Source organism: Rhincodon typus, chromosome 26 (genome assembly GCF_021869965.1).
Source record: "Rhincodon typus isolate 14 chromosome 26, sRhiTyp1.1, whole genome shotgun sequence".
In the NCBI taxonomy this organism is placed as follows: Eukaryota; Metazoa; Chordata; class Chondrichthyes; order Orectolobiformes; family Rhincodontidae; genus Rhincodon; species Rhincodon typus.
This window is the reverse complement of record NC_063357.1, coordinates 13,641,836-13,660,782: the sequence shown is the minus strand read 5'-3', so window position 1 is coordinate 13,660,782 and position 18,947 is coordinate 13,641,836. Positions and strand designations below refer to the sequence as shown.

At 38.2% G+C, this 18,947-nt stretch overlaps 1 protein-coding gene across 3 annotated transcripts in view; it reads left to right on the top strand.

The window, feature by feature from the left end:
- tada2a (transcriptional adaptor 2A) overlaps positions 1–18,947 on the top strand; it is a 33,772-nt gene that overhangs the window by 765 nt on the left and 14,060 nt on the right. For all 3 annotated transcript variants that reach the window (XM_048612626.1, XM_048612625.1, XM_048612627.1), the window contains exons 2-9: positions 2,372–2,478; positions 5,129–5,188; positions 8,075–8,166; positions 11,503–11,660; positions 12,396–12,484; positions 14,676–14,748; positions 15,321–15,384; positions 16,964–17,007. In XM_048612626.1, coding sequence (XP_048468583.1) covers positions 2,372–2,478; positions 5,129–5,188; positions 8,075–8,166; positions 11,503–11,660; positions 12,396–12,484; positions 14,676–14,748; positions 15,321–15,384; positions 16,964–17,007 — 687 coding nt within the window. The remainder of the gene's footprint in view (positions 1–2,371; positions 2,479–5,128; positions 5,189–8,074; positions 8,167–11,502; positions 11,661–12,395; positions 12,485–14,675; positions 14,749–15,320; positions 15,385–16,963; positions 17,008–18,947) is intronic.

Below are 18,947 nucleotides of genomic sequence, written 5' to 3'. Positions count from 1 at the left end.
GTCAGGAGAATATGCCACGTGTGTTGTGTATTAGCTCTCCCTCGCTTCTGATGGCCACAGAGCGAAGTGCAGGCAAGCTGTGTGACCTGAGCTGTAACAGACCCAGGCAAGGTTGGTTCATGTCAACTGGGACAACAGGTACCTCGGTTGAATTGGGCTGCTCGTCGAGAAGCTTCGTCCATCGTTTGAATTGCTGCCCTTTTTAAACTTTTCGTTTTGCCCTTTCCTCCGGCGTCCGTAATATTTCAACAGCACCCCAAGACAAATCTTTTAAGTCTGAGAAATGCAAAATACCCTGAAAATGATCAGCAAGTCAGCCCATCACTGCAATAAGAAAAAAGTTTGTGCATTTCTTTAGACCTTTAGTGAGTACAGGATGTATCAAAGTTTCTTGTGGATGCAAACATCCAGCCACTAATGCTTCCTACCTTACTCCTGTGTCTGTATCTTTACTTTTGTCTTTGTGCAATTTTATGTAAGTCTTATTGTGAAATAAAATTACTGAAACACAAAAGCAGGAAAAAGCTGCAAAGACAGACCAGTAAATGCATGAGAGAAGGTTATGTATGGTTTCCAGTATTTCTGTTTTATATTTCAGTATTTTGCCTCCATGAAAGAACTGTCAGGGAAAGCAGTCCAATTCTTAACAAATTCCTTAACTCGCCAAAGTAAAATCTAGATGTAAAAGCACGTTTATCTAGCAGTTTCCTATTATGCAACCAGAGCACCACTCAAACTTTACAACTGGGGAAACACATATTACACCAGGGTAGGTTGCTGAGGCATTAAAAGATTATATGAAAGGGGAAAGGAAATAAAAACACTTGCTGCAAACTGGTATCTTGTCCTGTTGTATTTCTTCTCCCCTTCCACCATGCCATATCTAGCCAGTCAAAAAAACATGTTGCTTCTAATTTTTTTCAAATTAGGGGCATTTTTGTCTTCAGATTTTCTCTATTTCCTCCTAGAATTAATGTGAAAATATTTCAAAACCTTCCAAAAACTAATGCTGCATATGTCCAAAGAACCTTTTGAAAGTCACATTCTTTACCTCTAGGTTTTTAAACAGCATTTTCCATTACTCCCCATAGTTCCATGCAAAAAAAATTAGATCATGGAGTACTTCACATATGCTGTGTACAAAAGCAAAATTCTGCCAATATCAGTAATCTGAAATTAAGAATGTGCTGGAAATTCTCAGCAGGTTAGGCAGCATCTGCAGACATTGAAATAGTCAGTGCTACAGGTCTCTAACGTTTCATGAGAACTGGGAAAAAAAGTTACAAATTTTACAGGGATTTAAGCAAGTACATTGGTCAGGAAAGGAGATTACAATGAAAGGGAAGTTCTTATAGTGTGGAATAAAGGAGTGCTAAAATGATTGATCTTTTGGCATTTAATTATTCTTGCCTTCCACCCAATTAACAAAGTTTTTTTCTGTTCTTTCCCTTTCCCCAATTTTCCCACCCCTCTACTTTCTGTAATGTTTTCCATTTTTGTTGACAGATAATCAAACTAAAATCTTAATTCTCTCTCTCTCACCATCCTACCTGACCTGCTGAGTATTTCTGGCATTTTCTTTTCCAAGTTACGCACTTGTCTGTAATGACCCATTTCCTGATCGGAAACTCTATATAGGGAGCAAAAATGTTTGTATTAATAATGTATATGCATATAATAGTGTTGTTACAAATCCAGTTGTCATGTTTCATGTTATGTTTCTCAATTTTTAAAAATTACTTTGAATCATTGTTTTAACACAAGGCTCATGTATCTGATTTTTCATTGATGCTTTGAAATTATTTTATTCAAACTGTTGCTACCATTGCTGCATTGCTTGTAGTTGCCAGTACTGCAACCTAGTGTTATACAGCTAAAAGTGTTTTTTTTCAGAGACCGCCTTCAGCTACTTCATCAATTACCTTCCCTCCATCGTTTGTATCCACAAGAAACTTTGATACATCCTGTACTCACTAAAGGTCTAAAGAAATGCACAAACTTTTTTCTTATCGCAGTGATGGGCTGACTTGCTGATCATTTTCAGGGTATTTTGCATTTCTCAGACTTAAAAGATTTGTCTTGGGGTGCTGAAAAGTTTGAAAAGCTAACGTCCATATACAAGCTGCTGTGTGGTTTTCTCATGGTTGGTATGGCAATCTCATGTTCACATTGAGAATTACCTAAAATATATGAGAACTGGTTTGTAGGTAGTTGTTGGAATGGCTCTGATGGTTGCATAAAAATGTAGCAGTTCCACTGTTACAGACACCACAAGGTGATTTGTTATACGAATATTTACTGTAACATTAAATCTATGCATACTATTTGGAAATATCATTTGCTGAATTGCCTTGATCTGACTTTATTTCAGGTGACCCCTTTGATCAACCACCATGTCGTGGATGTTCCTCTTATCTAATGGAACCCTACATAAAGTGTGCAGACTGTGGACCTCCTCCACTACTTATATGTTTACAGGTACACTACCATTAATTGAGTTTATAAGAGATTGAACGTAATACATTTGTCTTCCATGCTTACATTTCATACCCTTTGATTGCAGGTTCAGCAATAATCGTATGTGCAGACGTTACAGTTGAAACTAATACAAATAGTTAAGATTTTGAGAAAGGTGATGTTTCATTGATTTACATCAGGAAAATCAATCCCACAATATGAAAAGTAACTAGGCTATGTGATCATGTGATTTGTTCTTTTTCTTATTCCCTGCTGCTCCCAGTCAGCAATTATGTTTTTTTTTAGTATAATAATTAAGCATTTGGGGGTGTCCTCTCTGCTGTATGAAGTCATACTTAGCACAAGGAAAGATAGTTGTGGATGTTAGAAGTCAATAATCCCTGTTCTGAGATATCACTGCAAGAGTTCCTCAGGATAGTATCACGAGCCTTACTGCCTTCAGCTACTTCATCAATTACCTTCCCTCCATCGTAGGGTCAGAACTGGGGATGTTTCCACGATGTTCAGCATAATTTGTGACAACTCTATTGAAGCAACGTATATTCTTATGGAACAAGAACTGGACAATATTCAGGCTTACAGTAGCAAGTAACATTTGCACCAGATGATGACCATAATGCTTTGAGAGAATCTAGCCATCTTCCCTTGACAGTCATTGGCAGTGCTTTCACAAAATACCCTATTATTAACATCCTGATGTTACCATTGACCAGAAACAGAACTGAACCAGCCATATAAATATTGTGCCCTCAAAACGAGTTCAGAGGCTTGGGAATTCTGCAGTGATAACTTGCCTCCTGATTCTGCTAAGCTTGTCCTGCACTCACAGTGCACAAGTCAAGAATATTATGGAGCTCTCTACACTTGCCTGGATAAGTGCAACTCCAGCAACACTCAAGAAGCTCAACGTTATTCAAACAAAGCACTCTGATTGGTATTTTGTTCACCATCTTAACCAATTAATGCCCTTTACCACCAATGCACAGTGGCATCACCTTATGCCATCCATGAGACATGTTGCAGCAATTCACCACAGCTCCTTTGACAATGACCTCTACCATCTTCGAGGACAAGGGCAACAGATGCATGGAAAACACTATCACATGCAAGTTCCCCTCCAATCCATACCTCATTCTAACTTGGGATTATATTGCTGTTCTTTCAGCATCACTGGGTCAAAGTCAGAAACTCCCTTCCTAAAAGCACTGTGGCTATATCTACCCACCGTGGACTGTGGTGATTCAAGAAGGCAGATTATTACCACTTTTTCAAGGCAATTAGGTGTGGACTGTAAATCCAACCCCAGCCATTGATGCCTATGCCCAGTGAATAATATTTTTAAAGAAAAAAGTTTGGTCTGCAAATTTGAATAACTACAAGCTTCATTTTCTGATTTTACAAGTCCAGTCACTAATTCAGTCGACTTACTGCCAAGTTGACTAAATCTGAAGTTTGGCTTTCCGAACCCGCATCACCAACCCTCTAGATCCATCATTGAGTAAAAGTAGTAATTTAGCTCCAATAAATGGCGGCACATTAAAGCTAATTCAAAAACAATCAAGTCATTTATAATTTATTTTACTGACAAAACAGAAAATCGTTGTAGGTCATTAGTCATTTTAAATTTGTTCACTTCTTTGATTCTGCTGCAGTTTCATGTCTGAACTTAAAAAGTCGTTTTTGTCCTCCTTTGATGTCAAATTTTGTGCTTGAGTTTTTCTGAAATACTAGCTAACGATCTCAAGATTGAGCGTTTTTTTAATTTCTTTGATGGGATGAGCGCTTTGCTAGCAAGAACAGCAATTGTCCATTCCTGGGTTCTCTCTTTGAGATAGAGCAGTGGTAAGCTTCCATCTGAACCACTGCAGTCCATTTTGTGTGGGTATGCCCATCGTGTTGTCAGGGAGGGATTTGCAGGATTTTGAACCAGTAACAGGAAAAGATAATCAGGATGTCTTTAAGGGGAACTTGCCGGTGGGATGTACTGGTGCAACTGATACTTTTGTTTTTCTAAGTAGTGGAGGTTGTAGGTTTAGAAAGTGCCAACAAAGGGTCTTCGGGGAATAGCTGCAGTACAGCTTGTTATATTGTACACACTGCTGTCACTGGAGACGAAGAGTGAATACATAGGGTGCTGAATGGGTCACCAATCAAGCAGGCTGCTTTGAACTAAATAATGTATAGTTCGTGATAGTTCTTGATTGTTCTTGGAAATGCATTAACCCAGGAGGGGGAGAGATTTTCTTTACACTTCTGATCTGTGTCTTGAGTTGGTGGACAAGTTCTGGGGAGTCTGGAGGTTAATTATTCACCACAGAATTCCCAGCTCTGATCTGTTCTAGCATCCAGTGTTTATCTGGCTGGTCCCGTCAAATGACATAGTGATAGTATTAAGCCATAAAATGCAAAACTGGTACGTATTGAAAAACATTGTAAAAGGTGTGGGTTATGCATCAGTTTGGAAGGTTTGGTTACAATTGTTACTATTGGAGAACAAAAAAAAGGTAGATTCTGAAGAAATATTCAAGTTATTTTAACCAAATAAATTTTGGTCTTACTGCTTGATAAGATCATTGTGCTGAAGGCTACTTTGGAATATTTAAGGGGAAGAACAGTATTTTAAAATATTTTTGTCCTTTTCGTTTTGTAGTGCTTTACTAGAGGGTTTGAATACAAGAAGCATGAAAGTGACCACAGTTATGAAATAATGGTGAGTACAGAGATTTTTAAAGTTCTCTTCTAAATAGGTAGCCAAATAAAGAATTTATTTTGTAGTTAAGAAAGTTCTGATCACTCATTATTGTTAGTTATAATTTGTTTATCCAGTTCTGCATGTGGTGTGCATATATTTAAATAATTTCAGTTATAGCTTGTAGTCCAATGTATCTGACATTAAAGGTAAACATATTATTTTCAGCTTCAGTTGCCTATGCACATCAACCTCCACCAATTCCACCCTATATTAAGGCAATATGCAATCAAGAAGGAACAGCAGAAAACCCATTCCAGTTCAAACTTAGTCAATGAAATTGTAGAGCAGACATATAATTATATGAAAGCTGGAGAACTCATGGTATTGGAAAAGAATGTTAACATTCTTGTTATGATGCATAACAATATTACATAAGGATATTTAGAGTGTTAGGGAGCTCTCGGTCAGCTGTCATCAATAGTTGACAAGCCAACATCCTTCATGCAGGTCGAGCGTTGTGCATAAAAAGAAATAATACCAAGAAGAGAAGACCACGTAATCTGTTTCTCTCAGGATGTTTTTATATATTTATCAAAATAAGTTATACCAAGGTTATTGAGCAAATAGATTGAATGAATATATTTATTTCAAGTTGAGTTTCTGAGACTAAATTTTTAGCCAACCCTGGGGTGAGGAAGGTGAGGTGGTTGACTTTTATGTGAGTAATCGTTTTAAAAGTCTGAACCTCTCGCATCATCTTGCTATTGTGGAGCTGTTAAGTCAGAAGTTGTTCTCAATAACTCCACCCTCAGAGTAGGCAAAAAGACCCAAAATGTTCTTCTATTACTGAATCTTAATTATAAATAATATCCTCCGTAGATGTTGAATGTGTACTCTAAATTAATCGAATTTATCAAAAACAAAAGCCATGAAGAATAAGTCGCACTGTTCTGCAAATCAGCTTATCTGCACACTATCACTGTGCATCTGTTTGCTTATTGTGAATCTAATCTTTGCTTACCTGCAGTTTTAAAGAGAAAAAATGAGGAAAAGCTTTCTTCCTGGAGTAAAATTGCACACCACGTGTGTCATGTATTGTGCATGCAAAGTTAATTATTTGTGCTGTTTACAAAACACACCAGTTGCAACCTTCCCTGGGAACACATCATTGGTGAACTGCTCGGAATTGCTATTCAAATTTATGCATTTTAGCTCAATTTCTTTTTTTGAAAGGTACTACTCAGTAGCAGTGTATGCATTAAGAATGTGGAAATCCATAAAATTCAACCTGCTCCTCATTTTCAGAACCATATAATATGTCCAAGCCTGCTTTGTGCATGGCATCATTGTAAGGATCATCTTCAGCAGTTGTCACATACACCAACATCATTCCATAAGTGATCATCTGTGCTATCAGATATATTGGATATTTCACACTTGTTGAATTATTTTGTGACAATCTACATTTTAATTTCATCTCAGGCCTTTGTATGCCATTCACACAGGGTTGGTAATATATCCATATGCTGCCTTCATTGATGGAAGTCTTCTCCAGTCATCTAGTTATTCTGTTTTTTTTCTCGTGCTGTCCTTGATGGCCTAATAGGCGAAACTGGACAAAACCAATTAGAGCACCAGGAATCGCTGCAATATCACTTTGTCCTATCTAAGTTCAGGAACAACAGTCTGTGATTGAAAATGTGCCAAATGAGAAGACTTTATTCCTTTACTTTTTCCTCCTTGGAAACTTAGACTTTTCTCAACTGTGTTTTCAAGTCGCTTTCATCTATCAATCCTTTATTGTGGTTGTGAATGATTACTCCTTTTGGAAATTGTTGTTTTGGGAAGTTTTTTTCCCCTTGAATATAACCACTGTCTTAAACTTTGCCCCATCAGACATTGATAATGATGATATACTCTTTTCGTGGCCAGTTTTCTCTCTAGCTTTGCTCACCATCTGATGGACTGGCTTGTCAAAATTCATGGGAACCTAATCCATGTCCCCAGTGCAGACCAATCTGTATCCATTGCGTTGTCAGAGTTTGATTATAGACTCCCATTAAATGTAACACTGTCATCAAGTTCTGCTGGGAGACACAATGTAATTTTTGTCTTCTGTCACAGCACAAAATTGATTTACCACCCAGGGCTGGTTTTGAAATCACCAGAGCTTAATTTTCTTCTTTGTTTCCGGGCAAAATTTGGATAAATCCTTAAGAAACGGATTCATTCTTGTAATTGTCATTGATAATGTTTGCAACATCAATTTCCAGCTGCTAGGCCTTCCTCTCTTTGTTTGTTTATTCTTGGGCATGTTTGAATCGGACTGTGCATCTGCAATTCCCTCTTCAGAGAAGGCAGATTGGCAGAGCACAGCATACACAACGAGGTGTTCTTTGACATTACATGTTGATATTCACAGGCAGCAAAAGCTGAAAATCTGCCACCGTTGGTGTCCCTACTTCTGAGCCAGGGGGCCCAGATTCACGTCCCACCTGTTTTAGAGGTGTGTAATAATATCGCCGAACAGGTTGATTAAAAATAGCTGATTCTGTTAATGAACAGGCTTACACTAGGGTACATTTGACCACAGCAGTGAGTGAGTGGCAAGTATGAAAAATTTGGATTTTTTGGCCTGGGGTTGATTTATACACACGATACATGAAAAGTAAGTGTGATTTTGAACAAAAATTGTTTTTTGTTTGTACACAAGATTAACATTTACTGGAGAATATGCAGCACCTGTCCCCTCAGTTCCAGGCAGGTGTAGATCAATTGTGACGTGCAAAGGTTTCCCCAGTTTAAAATAGAAATTCTATTCTTCTACTTAAAAGTTTGGAATTCATTAAATATAGTGATGGCTATAAATCGCATTTTCTTTTTCTTTCCATGACTTATATGCAGACGTCTGATTTCCCCATTTTGGATCCAAACTGGACTGCTCAGGAAGAAATGGCATTACTTGAGGCAGTGATGGACTGTGGTTTTGGAAACTGGTAATACAAGTTATTTTTTGTTTGCAATTCAAGTATTAGCTCTCTTGTTCCAGCAATCTTTTACAAAAATGTGTTATATGCTAAAATTTCCCCTCCTCTTATAGTCATCCTTAATTATTTTTTGTTGCTTTCTGTTACTAAGCTAAAGGCATTCAGCTGCAATTCCTGTTTTCTCCTGTCATCTCCTTGCCCAAAATCCTGCTTACATCCTGGAACTGGTTGCTGTTTCAGTTTTATTCTTCTTTCATCCCACCGCCAATCCATCCACATTACCTCCTCCCAAGTTCAGTCCATAACATGGGGGGGTTCCCAATCCTTCCAGTATCAAGGCACACCAGCTGCATAACCAAGTGGATTTCCCTACTGCATATGCACGGTGTCAAATGGCAGCACATACTCCCTTCGATAATAGACACTGAGGCTCCAGAGCCTCAAAAGTAGGATCAAAAAAATTTCAGGGCACATCTCTTACCTTGTCATGACACACTGGTTGAAAACCACTGCATAAGATCCAGCTCTTGCACTTTTAAACATCTGGTACAAGGCCAGATTATTACAGTTACCCATCCTTGCCTTCTATGAAGTTGCAATTTATGAGCTCTTCTCTGCTCTTCCTGTGCAAAGACCCTGTTGTTACCCTGTAGGTGCACACTGATGCCTCCCAGATCTTAACTGAACCTTTACGTTAGGATTCTGATTCTCCCGTAATAATTAAACGGATCAAGCCACAGGCAAAGTCTTTGCGGTGAGTACTGCGATGCAATATCCAATCTCAATCACTGACGTTATCAATCACACTGTCTCTATTGCCCCTTGATGTTCTGGGTTGGTGAACGACCAAGTTCAGTCATAGTCCTGCCAATCTTTGCGTAATGAACCTTCAAGAAAGTGGGTTTCTGAATTCTCCGCCAAGATATTTTTGAGATGCTTAAAGGTAAAGTTGCCATAGGACCATTGGACTGCTCTCTCAGAGGAAACGACTGGTGGTGGTTTAACCCGAGGATCACCACGTCTCAGGTTTTTGGAGAGGTTGAGAAGGAGAGTCCTTCATGGTAATCTCAGCTGGTGCAGGAATTGAACCCATGCTGTTGGCTTCACTCTGCATCACAGACCAGCCACCCAACCAACTGAGCTAACCCACCCCTGTGAGATGTTTACTGGTAAATTGTCAGACAGGAATTCCTATAGCACCAAAATATTGATTTTAGCAGGCCATCAAGCACTTAAACTTCTGATGTTTAAAGTTAAAAAATTGCAGTGAACTATAATAAGAAAGTTGAATCTTTACTCTAGTTGTTATATTTATTTTGGCCTTTAAGAATGCATGTAATGTATGTAAGCAAGACTGTTTGGTATTTTATTGAAGAATTTACAAATATTAAGATGTGGCATACCATCTTGCACAGAACATACAACACAGCAACATTCGGTGCAGCAGGTCCATGCCCAGATGAGCGTCTGGCTACTTTCTTTTGTCTCATCCTATAAACATTTTTCTCAGTTCTAAAGGGTTGTCCCTTCACTCTGAGATGTGCCTGCTGGTTCTAGTCTCTCATACTAATGGAAACATCTTCTCCACACCCACTCTATCTAAGGAGTCTCAGTATTCTGTAAGTTTGAGGTTGTAGATATGCTCGCCGAGCCAGTGGCTTTGGTTGCAAATGTTTCATCATCCTGCTACATAATATCACCAGTGCACCTCTGGTGAAGCATCAGTGTTCTGTCCCAGAGATAGTAGGAACTGCAGATGCTGGAGAATCTGAGATAACAAGGTGTAGAGCTGGATGAACACAGCAGGCCAAGCAGCATCATAAGAGCAGGAAGGCTTCTGTCCCACTTGTTATTTATATGCCTCAGTTTTCTAACCAGAACTCCGTCAACAAACACATTGAATTAGATCCTGTGTACAAACCACTGAGAAACAGATCTGGAAATGGTACCAAACACCCCAACAAACTGAGGCGTATAAATAACAAGCAGGACCGAACACCAACTCCTTACCGGAGTCACCCTGACAATGTTACCTAGCAGGGTGACGGAATATTTGCAACCAAACCCACTGACTCGGCGAGCATGACTACAACCCGAGCTACAATTCTTGTCGAAAACTTTAAATTCTGTAAGTTTCAACGAGAGTCCCCCTCCCTATCCTTCTAAATTCTATTGAGTACAGACTCAAAGTCCTCAACCGCTCCTCATATGACGAGCCCTTCATCCCCAGAATCATTCTTGTAACCCCCTCTGGAGGCCTGCACATCCTTCCTTTGATACTGGGCCCAAAATTGCTCTCAATATTCCAGATGCAGTCTGACAAGAGCCGAATACAGCCTTAGTAATACATCCCTGCTCTTGTATTCTAGCCCTCTTGAAATGATCGCCAACATTTAAAATTCCAGGATTTTGACCCAGCAACAGTAAAGGAACAGCAATATATTTACAGGGCAAGATGGTGAGTGGTTTGGAGGGAAACTTGCAGGTGATGGTAGTCCCATGTATCTGCTGCCCTTGTCATTCTAGATGCAAGTGGTCATGGATTTGGAAGGTGCTGGCTAAGGAACTTGTTTAGCATGCATTGTTGAATAAGAAGAGAATCCCTCCAACTGAATATTGGAAAGGCCAACGCCATAGTTTTCTTCTGTCCACAAACTGTATTCCGTAGTAATTGTTTCCTTACCCTCCTTGGGACATATTTGAAACTGAGTTTCAATTTTAAAGTTTCCACCCTTGTTTTCATATTCCTTCAAGGACTTGCCTTGCTTATTCTTTGAACCTTCACCGGTCCCACATGGGTATGTGATCTCTGAGCCTTTCTCGCATCTTGTGCATATCTTTGATTTTGATTGCTGTGGAGTTAGTAATCATGTTTTCAACTCCTTGAATCGAGCCTCTGAAATCCACACACTGAACTTCTCCCCTCTGCCCCTACTTCTTTAACATGCTCCTTAAATCCTGCCTACTTTGACACAGCTTTTGGTCATCTTTCTGATATCTCCTATGGTGCAATGCTAGCATTGATTGGTAGCAGAATTAGGAAGCATCTTGGGATATTTTTTATTTTAAAGGCACCATTTAAATGCAAGTTGTTGTCAAACTTGCATATAGGATTGTAGGAAACAAGTTATTTTTTGTTGTAACTTATGTATGTTTAAAATTTTTTGATCTTTTGTGCTGGTTCAGCAGATTGCACCAAAGTCTGGATAGAAACAAACTGTAACCTTGTTCTTTGTGGTTCATTGTTGAGCTACGAAGGACATCTGCCCAGTACCATAGTGGAGAAATGTGTAGCAACCTATTAACTATAGTTTAAAACAGTTCCAAAATATTCCTTTTTTGAAGGCAGGATGTAGCCAACCAGATGCGTACAAAATCCAAGGAAGATTGCGAGAAGCATTACATGAAACATTTTGTCAACAATCCGCTGTTTTCTTCTACATTACTGAGTTTGAAGCAGCCTGAAGAAACCAAAGACCTTGATACAGCAATCACATTTAGAGGTGAGCATTTGTTAAATTTGAGATACTAGAATTTCAGATTCTAACTGGAAAACAATGTCCTCAATGACTGAACTATGACTGCCCAGTGAAAATGCATATGGTTATGGGACTTACCCTGATGGTTCAGCTATATTGACCAGGGAGATCTTCAGCTTCTGCTGAGTTAGTGTTTTGTTTTCATAGCCAGTAGAAATTAATGCAGTTGGCTTTGATGTTTAGGTCATTGAACACAGCTAGTTTGTCGATCTTCTTCGTCATGTGGTAGGGGGATGGGGAATCAAATCAAGTTTAGACTTGGTTGGGCTCAATTGCAATGGCCATTGAGTTGAATAGCTTTTTCTATTCAGTGTCCATCTGTGATCATCATGCATCGAAGTACTAGTCTTCAAAGAAAAGCTGCTGCAGGATAATATATAACTGTTCAATACCTTGTAATCTTGTACCAGAATAGGTCTTAGTTAAATAGACTTCTATTGGAGATTTTTTTTAAAATGCAATTTGAAATAAAAGACAAAATGCTGGAAAGGTGCAGAAGGTCGATCAACATCTGAAAGGGAAAATTAGGTAATTTTTTTGGGGCTGAACCTTTCATCGTAAAACACAGCTTGGGTTTCCTGGAGCTGGAAGGAATCTTATGTTGCCATCTTCTTGCATTAAGAACTAATTTTTGGTCTTCCACTTCAAATGCAATTCCACTACCCTAAAACAGACCTTGCTTTTCCCAATTAATTGCAGCTTGTGATGATCCGCCCAGACCAACGTTTGATTCTGCAGTGTCAAGAGATATGGCAGGATATATGCCAGCACGAGCAGACTTTGTTGAAGTAAGTTGTCTGTTCTACTTAGATTGTAGAACAAATTCATGAATCAATTGTTAAACGTAACCATTTGTAAATAATAGAAAAACAGAAGCAAAACCCAGAGACTGATTTGAATGTGAACAAGTAATTGAGTCACGTGGCATAAATGCATTTAATGGATAGCACCAGGGTCGAGTCATGGAGATGTACAGCATGAAATCAGACCCTTTGGTCTAACTCGTCCATGCAGACCAAATATTCTAAGTAAACTTCATCCCATTTGTCAGCATCTAAACCCTTCCTATTTATATCCCATTCCAGATGTCTTTTAAATGTTGAAATTGGACCAGCGTCCACCCCCTGCTCTGGCAGCTCATTCCATCCACACACCATCCTCTGTGTGAAAACGTTGCCCCTTAGGTTCCTTTTAAATCTTTCCCCTATCACCTTAAACCCAGATCCTCTAGTTTTGGACTCCACTACCCTGGAAAAAAGACCTTGGCTATTCACCCTGTTCATGCCCAACATGTTTTATAAACCTCTATCAGGTCACCCCTCAGCCTCCAACACTTCAGGGAAAATAGCCCCAGGCTATTCAGTCTCTCCCTGTAGCTCAAATTCTCCAACCCTGGCAATTTCCTTGTAAATCTTTTCTGAACCCTTTCAAGTTTCACAACATGATTCCTGTACTTGCAAAGTTCTCTTGTTTCAATTATGTAAAGCTAGAGGTTTGGAAAAGCTTGTGTCCATAGCAGTGACCTCGTCACTGAATAAAGCCTAATTTAGAGAGACCCAAGATCTCTGAATGTATGTAAACAAACAAGAGCAGAGCAATTATATCTGATTCCTCTGTTCCACAAGATACAAGTAAATGGCTAAGAGGCAAAAGACTTGAACATGCTTGAACTAGGTGGAATGTGAAGTGAGTAGAACATTTCCGTTTTTAAATAAGCTATCCCCTACCTGTGGAGGACCTTAAACCATGTTTGGCCCATAGACATGGGTTTCAGTATGTTGACACCACAGTAGGGTTTGAATATCTTGTAGGAACTCCTTATATATCTTAGTGTAGCCAGTTTTATTTTTGGGTGTGGTGGGGGTGGTACTGAAGGAAAGTAAGTTAATAACAAGTATGTGAAAAGTCACATCCAACTCCTATCATACATCTCTTAATGGCTGCCGTCCTGTGACACAGTGTTTTATGTTATTGGGCTAGTAATCCAGAGGCCTGAACTAATATTCTGAAGAAGTGATTTCATATTGCACCATGACAATTGGTGAATTTAAATTCAGTTAATTAAATAAATCTGTCAATAAAAGCTTGCATCAATAATTCTGAATGTGAAATTGGAAGACTGTCATAAAAATCATAATTGATTTACCAATGTCTTTAGGCCCTAAACAGGTCTGACTGATAGGTGATCCAAACCTACTGCCTTCTAAAATGGCTTTGCAAGCTACTCAGTTCACACAGTTACACCTTCTCAAGCTCAGTTTGGGAGGAGCAAGAAATACTTCTCTTGTCAGTGATGCCCACATCCTGAATTAAAAGCATAAATAACAACACAGACAAGTTAGGCCTAACTGTTTGTGCTGTATAATTTATATAATGTCATTCTGCAAATGACTGATTTTACACAATCACTAAACACTGACTTTAGTCTTGCAAGTAAAAAGGCTTTCTGTGGTGATGACTATCAACACCCATTGTACTTTTGCATCCTAATAATGTTAGTTTTAAAATAGCTAGAAGTTAATTAGAGAGGTTTTGTTTGATTGTTAGCTAGTTAGCTGCTTTTGTTTCTGTATTAATACTTAGTTAACACTCAATTTTGCTCCCTCCACTATCCCCACCAAAAATGATTTGCTGTTGAGTGCAGTGTAGCATTTTGTTGTACAGCAGTGCCCCATTTTAACCTTTGCACTAAATTATGCCAATATCTTTGATTTTGACAGTTATAGGAATAAGGTTGACACCCAGGGAGACATGCTAGGGTATTGGAGAATCAAGGTAACAACATTGATCACAAATGCCGGTAGATCATGGAATTATGGATTTACTTTCTTGTATATTTGCTGTTCAGCAGGTTTTTGCAGCTGGCCGGTTGCCTGGAACTGAAAGTTGCAGCAATTACATCTCTGCTTTTCACATTACTTTTTTGTTGAAAGATTTAAAAATATTTGAGCAGTATTAAAATTAATATTTTTGATACAGGAATTTGACAATTACGCAGAATGGGATTTGAGGGATATTGATTTTGTAGAAGATGACTCTGATATTTTGCATGGTAAGTTCTTTGATCGATAAAATTCTTTTGTTAGCCTTGTAATCCCCATCAAACAGTATTCCTTCTTGCAAATAGAATCTTCTAATTCTGCTTTGTACAAAGCAAACTGCCAGTTGCTGTCCATTATGATAACATGCCGTTGTAAAGTAGTCATTTTGTCTAAATTAGTCCAGAAATCTTTTGTGTTACTGTTGGATTTAATTTGCAGGCACCCTGTATTACAAACAAAATGTGTATGGTTACTGAAGAATTATAAAAATGGTGATGTTTCTTTGCATCAGAGCCATTTTCCAGTCACCAAGTATAATTTCCCCTTATGGTAATGCAGTGTGATGTAATGCTAATGCAACACATCTGCTTTGTGACTCCTTATACCTAGAGCATATTGAAATGGCTTTACCCAAAAATGTCTTTAATGAAAAACTGCATTGAAGGCAGCATTTCACTGTTGATGTCGTCTGTTGGTTTATTTTGTAATTCAGTGTTTCATTCTTCATCTGATAATTGGATGTTGGTATTTCCTTAGGTAACCCCTGCATCATTTTAATATTTTTTGCACTTTGTTTGAACAGCTTTGAAACTTGCAGTGGTTGATATCTATTATTCCAGATTAAAAGAGAGACAACGAAGAAAAAAGTAAGTTACTCCTGATTTTGTTAAATCAGTTTTCATACACAATTCGCTTTTCTGTTTTCTTTTAACTGTGAAAATAAGTTGCTGTTTCATATCCCTCGGTTTATCAGCAATATTCCACTTGACATTGTCGTACTAAAACATTACAAGATGGTTTGTTATGTTGCATTGCATATGTCTGTAATGCTGATTCAGTGATTGTTTTCTGCATTAAAGGCAGAAATACAATAATACATTTTTAAAATATGAATAGAGAAGTCTTGCTAGGTTAGGTTTTCCAGTAATGTAAACATGTAAACTAGCCATGATAGTTTACCACAACTGTGATATAGCCACAGTCTTCATTATTTACCAAAGCCATTAAATGTTTATAACAGAAACGGAAACAGAGGCCCTTTGCCTTAGAATTAATCATTCTAGACAGAAAGATAACAAGCTGTACAATTGAGAGTACAGAGTAGACTTTACAGTGTTGACAACAAGAATTTGATGTTTTATCTTTTCATTTTACTGTCTACAGTTAAATCACATTTAATATTTTCGAAAAGTAAATTGTTGAGTAGTTGGTGGCAGTGTGTTTGTCAAAATGAACAAAACAGCTTGTGCTGCAGCAAACTAATTTTATTTTTCTACCACTGTCACCTCTCTGTCTATGTCTACCAACTGCTTGCAACCTACTTCTAAATTGCATTATTTAGAAATAAATATGTGGCTTCAGGACATTCCAGATTACTTAAGAGCAAATTAAGTGTGTCTGAAATGTTGTAATATACATGAAAACATTTGAAGGGATAGCCAACACTGATCAAATGTGATGCACTCTACCTGTATTGTTCCGTCTGGCTTAATGCTTTGTACTGCTGGTTTTCTCAATGTGAAATTAGTGCACTTAATTCCTGAACTTCTCCTCCAGTATGCTCAGAACTGACATTTTCAGAGCATGCACATAAACAGTTACATGGTGTCATTTGGTTTTAACAATAGCCCTATCCTGCTGCATGACATTTAAACATAACATAAACTGATTTCCAGAGATTATTTTGCAAAATTATTTTTCCCAAGCAGCAAATTGTATTCTGCGTGAAATTCATGGGACACAGTTTGGAATGTTGCATGAGATTACTTAATAGCTGTGGAATAGGCTATCCATTTTCTGTTCAAATCATCAGATGATCTGTCCTACACCACCTCCCCAAGCAGTGTAGTAAAGTTAATGATCTCTATACAGCGCCACCTTGCTATGTTTTAGCTGTAAGAATCTGTATTTCTCCACCCTATGATTCAACACAGCTGCAGAACATTCTAACACTATACAAAGGCCAATTTTCATATAAGGTCGCTTGTGGTGTATTTGACTGAAATAGTGAGATTTGTTTACATCCATATTTTCCCACCCTTCTAATCCCTTGTGATACAGTGTTACTGACTTAATGTATTCAGCTTATTTTTAATAGTTATAAATGTTATAAAAGACACTTCCATCATTAAAACCTATGATACTATGTATTCATCTAGAAGTGATCTGATTTTCCCAATAATTTAGAAAATAATTTGTGACAGGAGAATCTTACTCCCTCCACAGAATTTTGAGAGACCATGGCCTGATCAACCTCAGAAAATTTCAAAGTAAGTATGAGCCATGTCTAGTATGCCAAAGGAACGCAAGTTTGTAATGTTACAGGTCTCACTGGGAGTTGTCATGCAGAACTGAACCTTTTCAAAGGTTTCCTTATTCAGACAGTATAGTATAAATATTAATTACAGGTGTCTACACTGTCAGTGCAGAAGCACATCAAGTATTAGTGATGCACTTACTGCTGCTGCTAAGTATTTTCTTGCTTCTAGTAGATTGTGATGGATTTAGGTTTTTGAGCCCAACTTGTGAATGCATATTCTATGCAGTGTACTTTGTGTTATGTTGCATTATTAATTCTACTTAAAGGAATAACTCCATTTTTGTGTGGAAAATTAGTGTGCAAATTTGCACTGAAATAAAGTTGTCAAATTTATTGCAGCCTAATCCTTTTATGCATACCTGTACTAATTCTTTGACCTGATAATTCCTGTAGTCATAGAGCTGGCAAGAAGGGCTTTAGCTTTAAACATTTGCTTTCAAAGGCCATTTACATGTTTTTGAAGTAAGTTAGGCATGTGAAATGTTAGCTCTATAACCAACATGCAAATTCTGTAAAATTGGATTATACTATCTGCTTCTGACTTAAGTTGCTGCCATTGTTTTGCGTACTTTATTTTGCATCAGCCTGAAGAAATAATAGCAGATTTACTGGAAATGTAAATCTTCAGGACATCAACAAGTAGCTAATCTGTACCTGTCTTTCAATTACTTAGATGATTAGCAGCCACTTTATAGTTACTACTAGTGCCATGTGTATGGAACTAAGATTATCATGTCTAAACTACTACTAATTACTACTTTAACCGATGTCAGTGAATTGTACCACCAAACTGGTAAAATAGCAGTAATTATTGCACCATCCAAAATTTCAATTAATATTGTACAGAAGTGCTTACTTTTTTGATGTTGTATCTCTTAGAGGGATTAGACTATAACTTTATATGTAACTACCCGATGAATTTACAAAGGTCTCTCTTAAGTCAAACTTTCATATTCAAAGCAGTGGGTTTGCAATTTGAAGAACATTTGTACTTGGTTTTGCAGTAGTCATTTGAATGAGCATTTTTTTGTAGTCTGTCTGTGTTCTCTCCTACCTTATCCCACCTCCTGCTGAAATTCTCATCAGTAACTATTCCTATACATTTTCTGGTCAGCTTTTCATCCTGCACAGTCTGAACAACGGTTCATTAAAATTTCTACTACCCATACCCAAAAGTTTCTATAAATATATAAAACGAAAAAGAGTGGCTAAAGTAAATGTTGGCCCTTCAGAGCATGAGAAGGGGAATTTAGTTATGGGATATGATGAAATGGCCGAGGCATTGAACAGGTATTTTGTATCGGTCTTCACAGTGGAGGACACTAATAACATGCCAGTAATTGACAAAGAGACGAAGATAGGTGAGGAGCTGGAAACAATCATAATTACGGAAGAGGTAGTGTTGGGCAAGCTAATGGAGCTAAGGATTGATAAGTCTCCTGGTCCTGATGGAATGCATCTCAGGGTACTAAAAGAGATGGCGGGAGAAATAGCAGGTGCACTGGCGGTAATTTTCCAAAATTCGCTGGACTCTAGGGCAGTCCCAGCAGATTGGAAAACAGCAAATGTGACGCCACTGTTTAAAAAGGGAAGTAGACAAAAGATGGGGAATTATAGACCGGTTAGCTTAACCTCTGTAGTGGGGAAGATGCTTGAGTCTATTATCAAGGAAGAAATAGCAAGGCATCTTGATAGAAATTGTCCTGTTGGACAGACACAGCATGGGTTCATGAAGGGCAGGTCATGCTTGACAAATCTTTTGGAATTCTATGAAGACATTATGAGCGAGGTGGACAATGGGGACCCAGTGGATGTGGTGTACCTAGATTTCCAAAAGGCCTTTGACAAGGTGCCACACAAGAGGCTACTGCATAAGATAAGGATGCATGG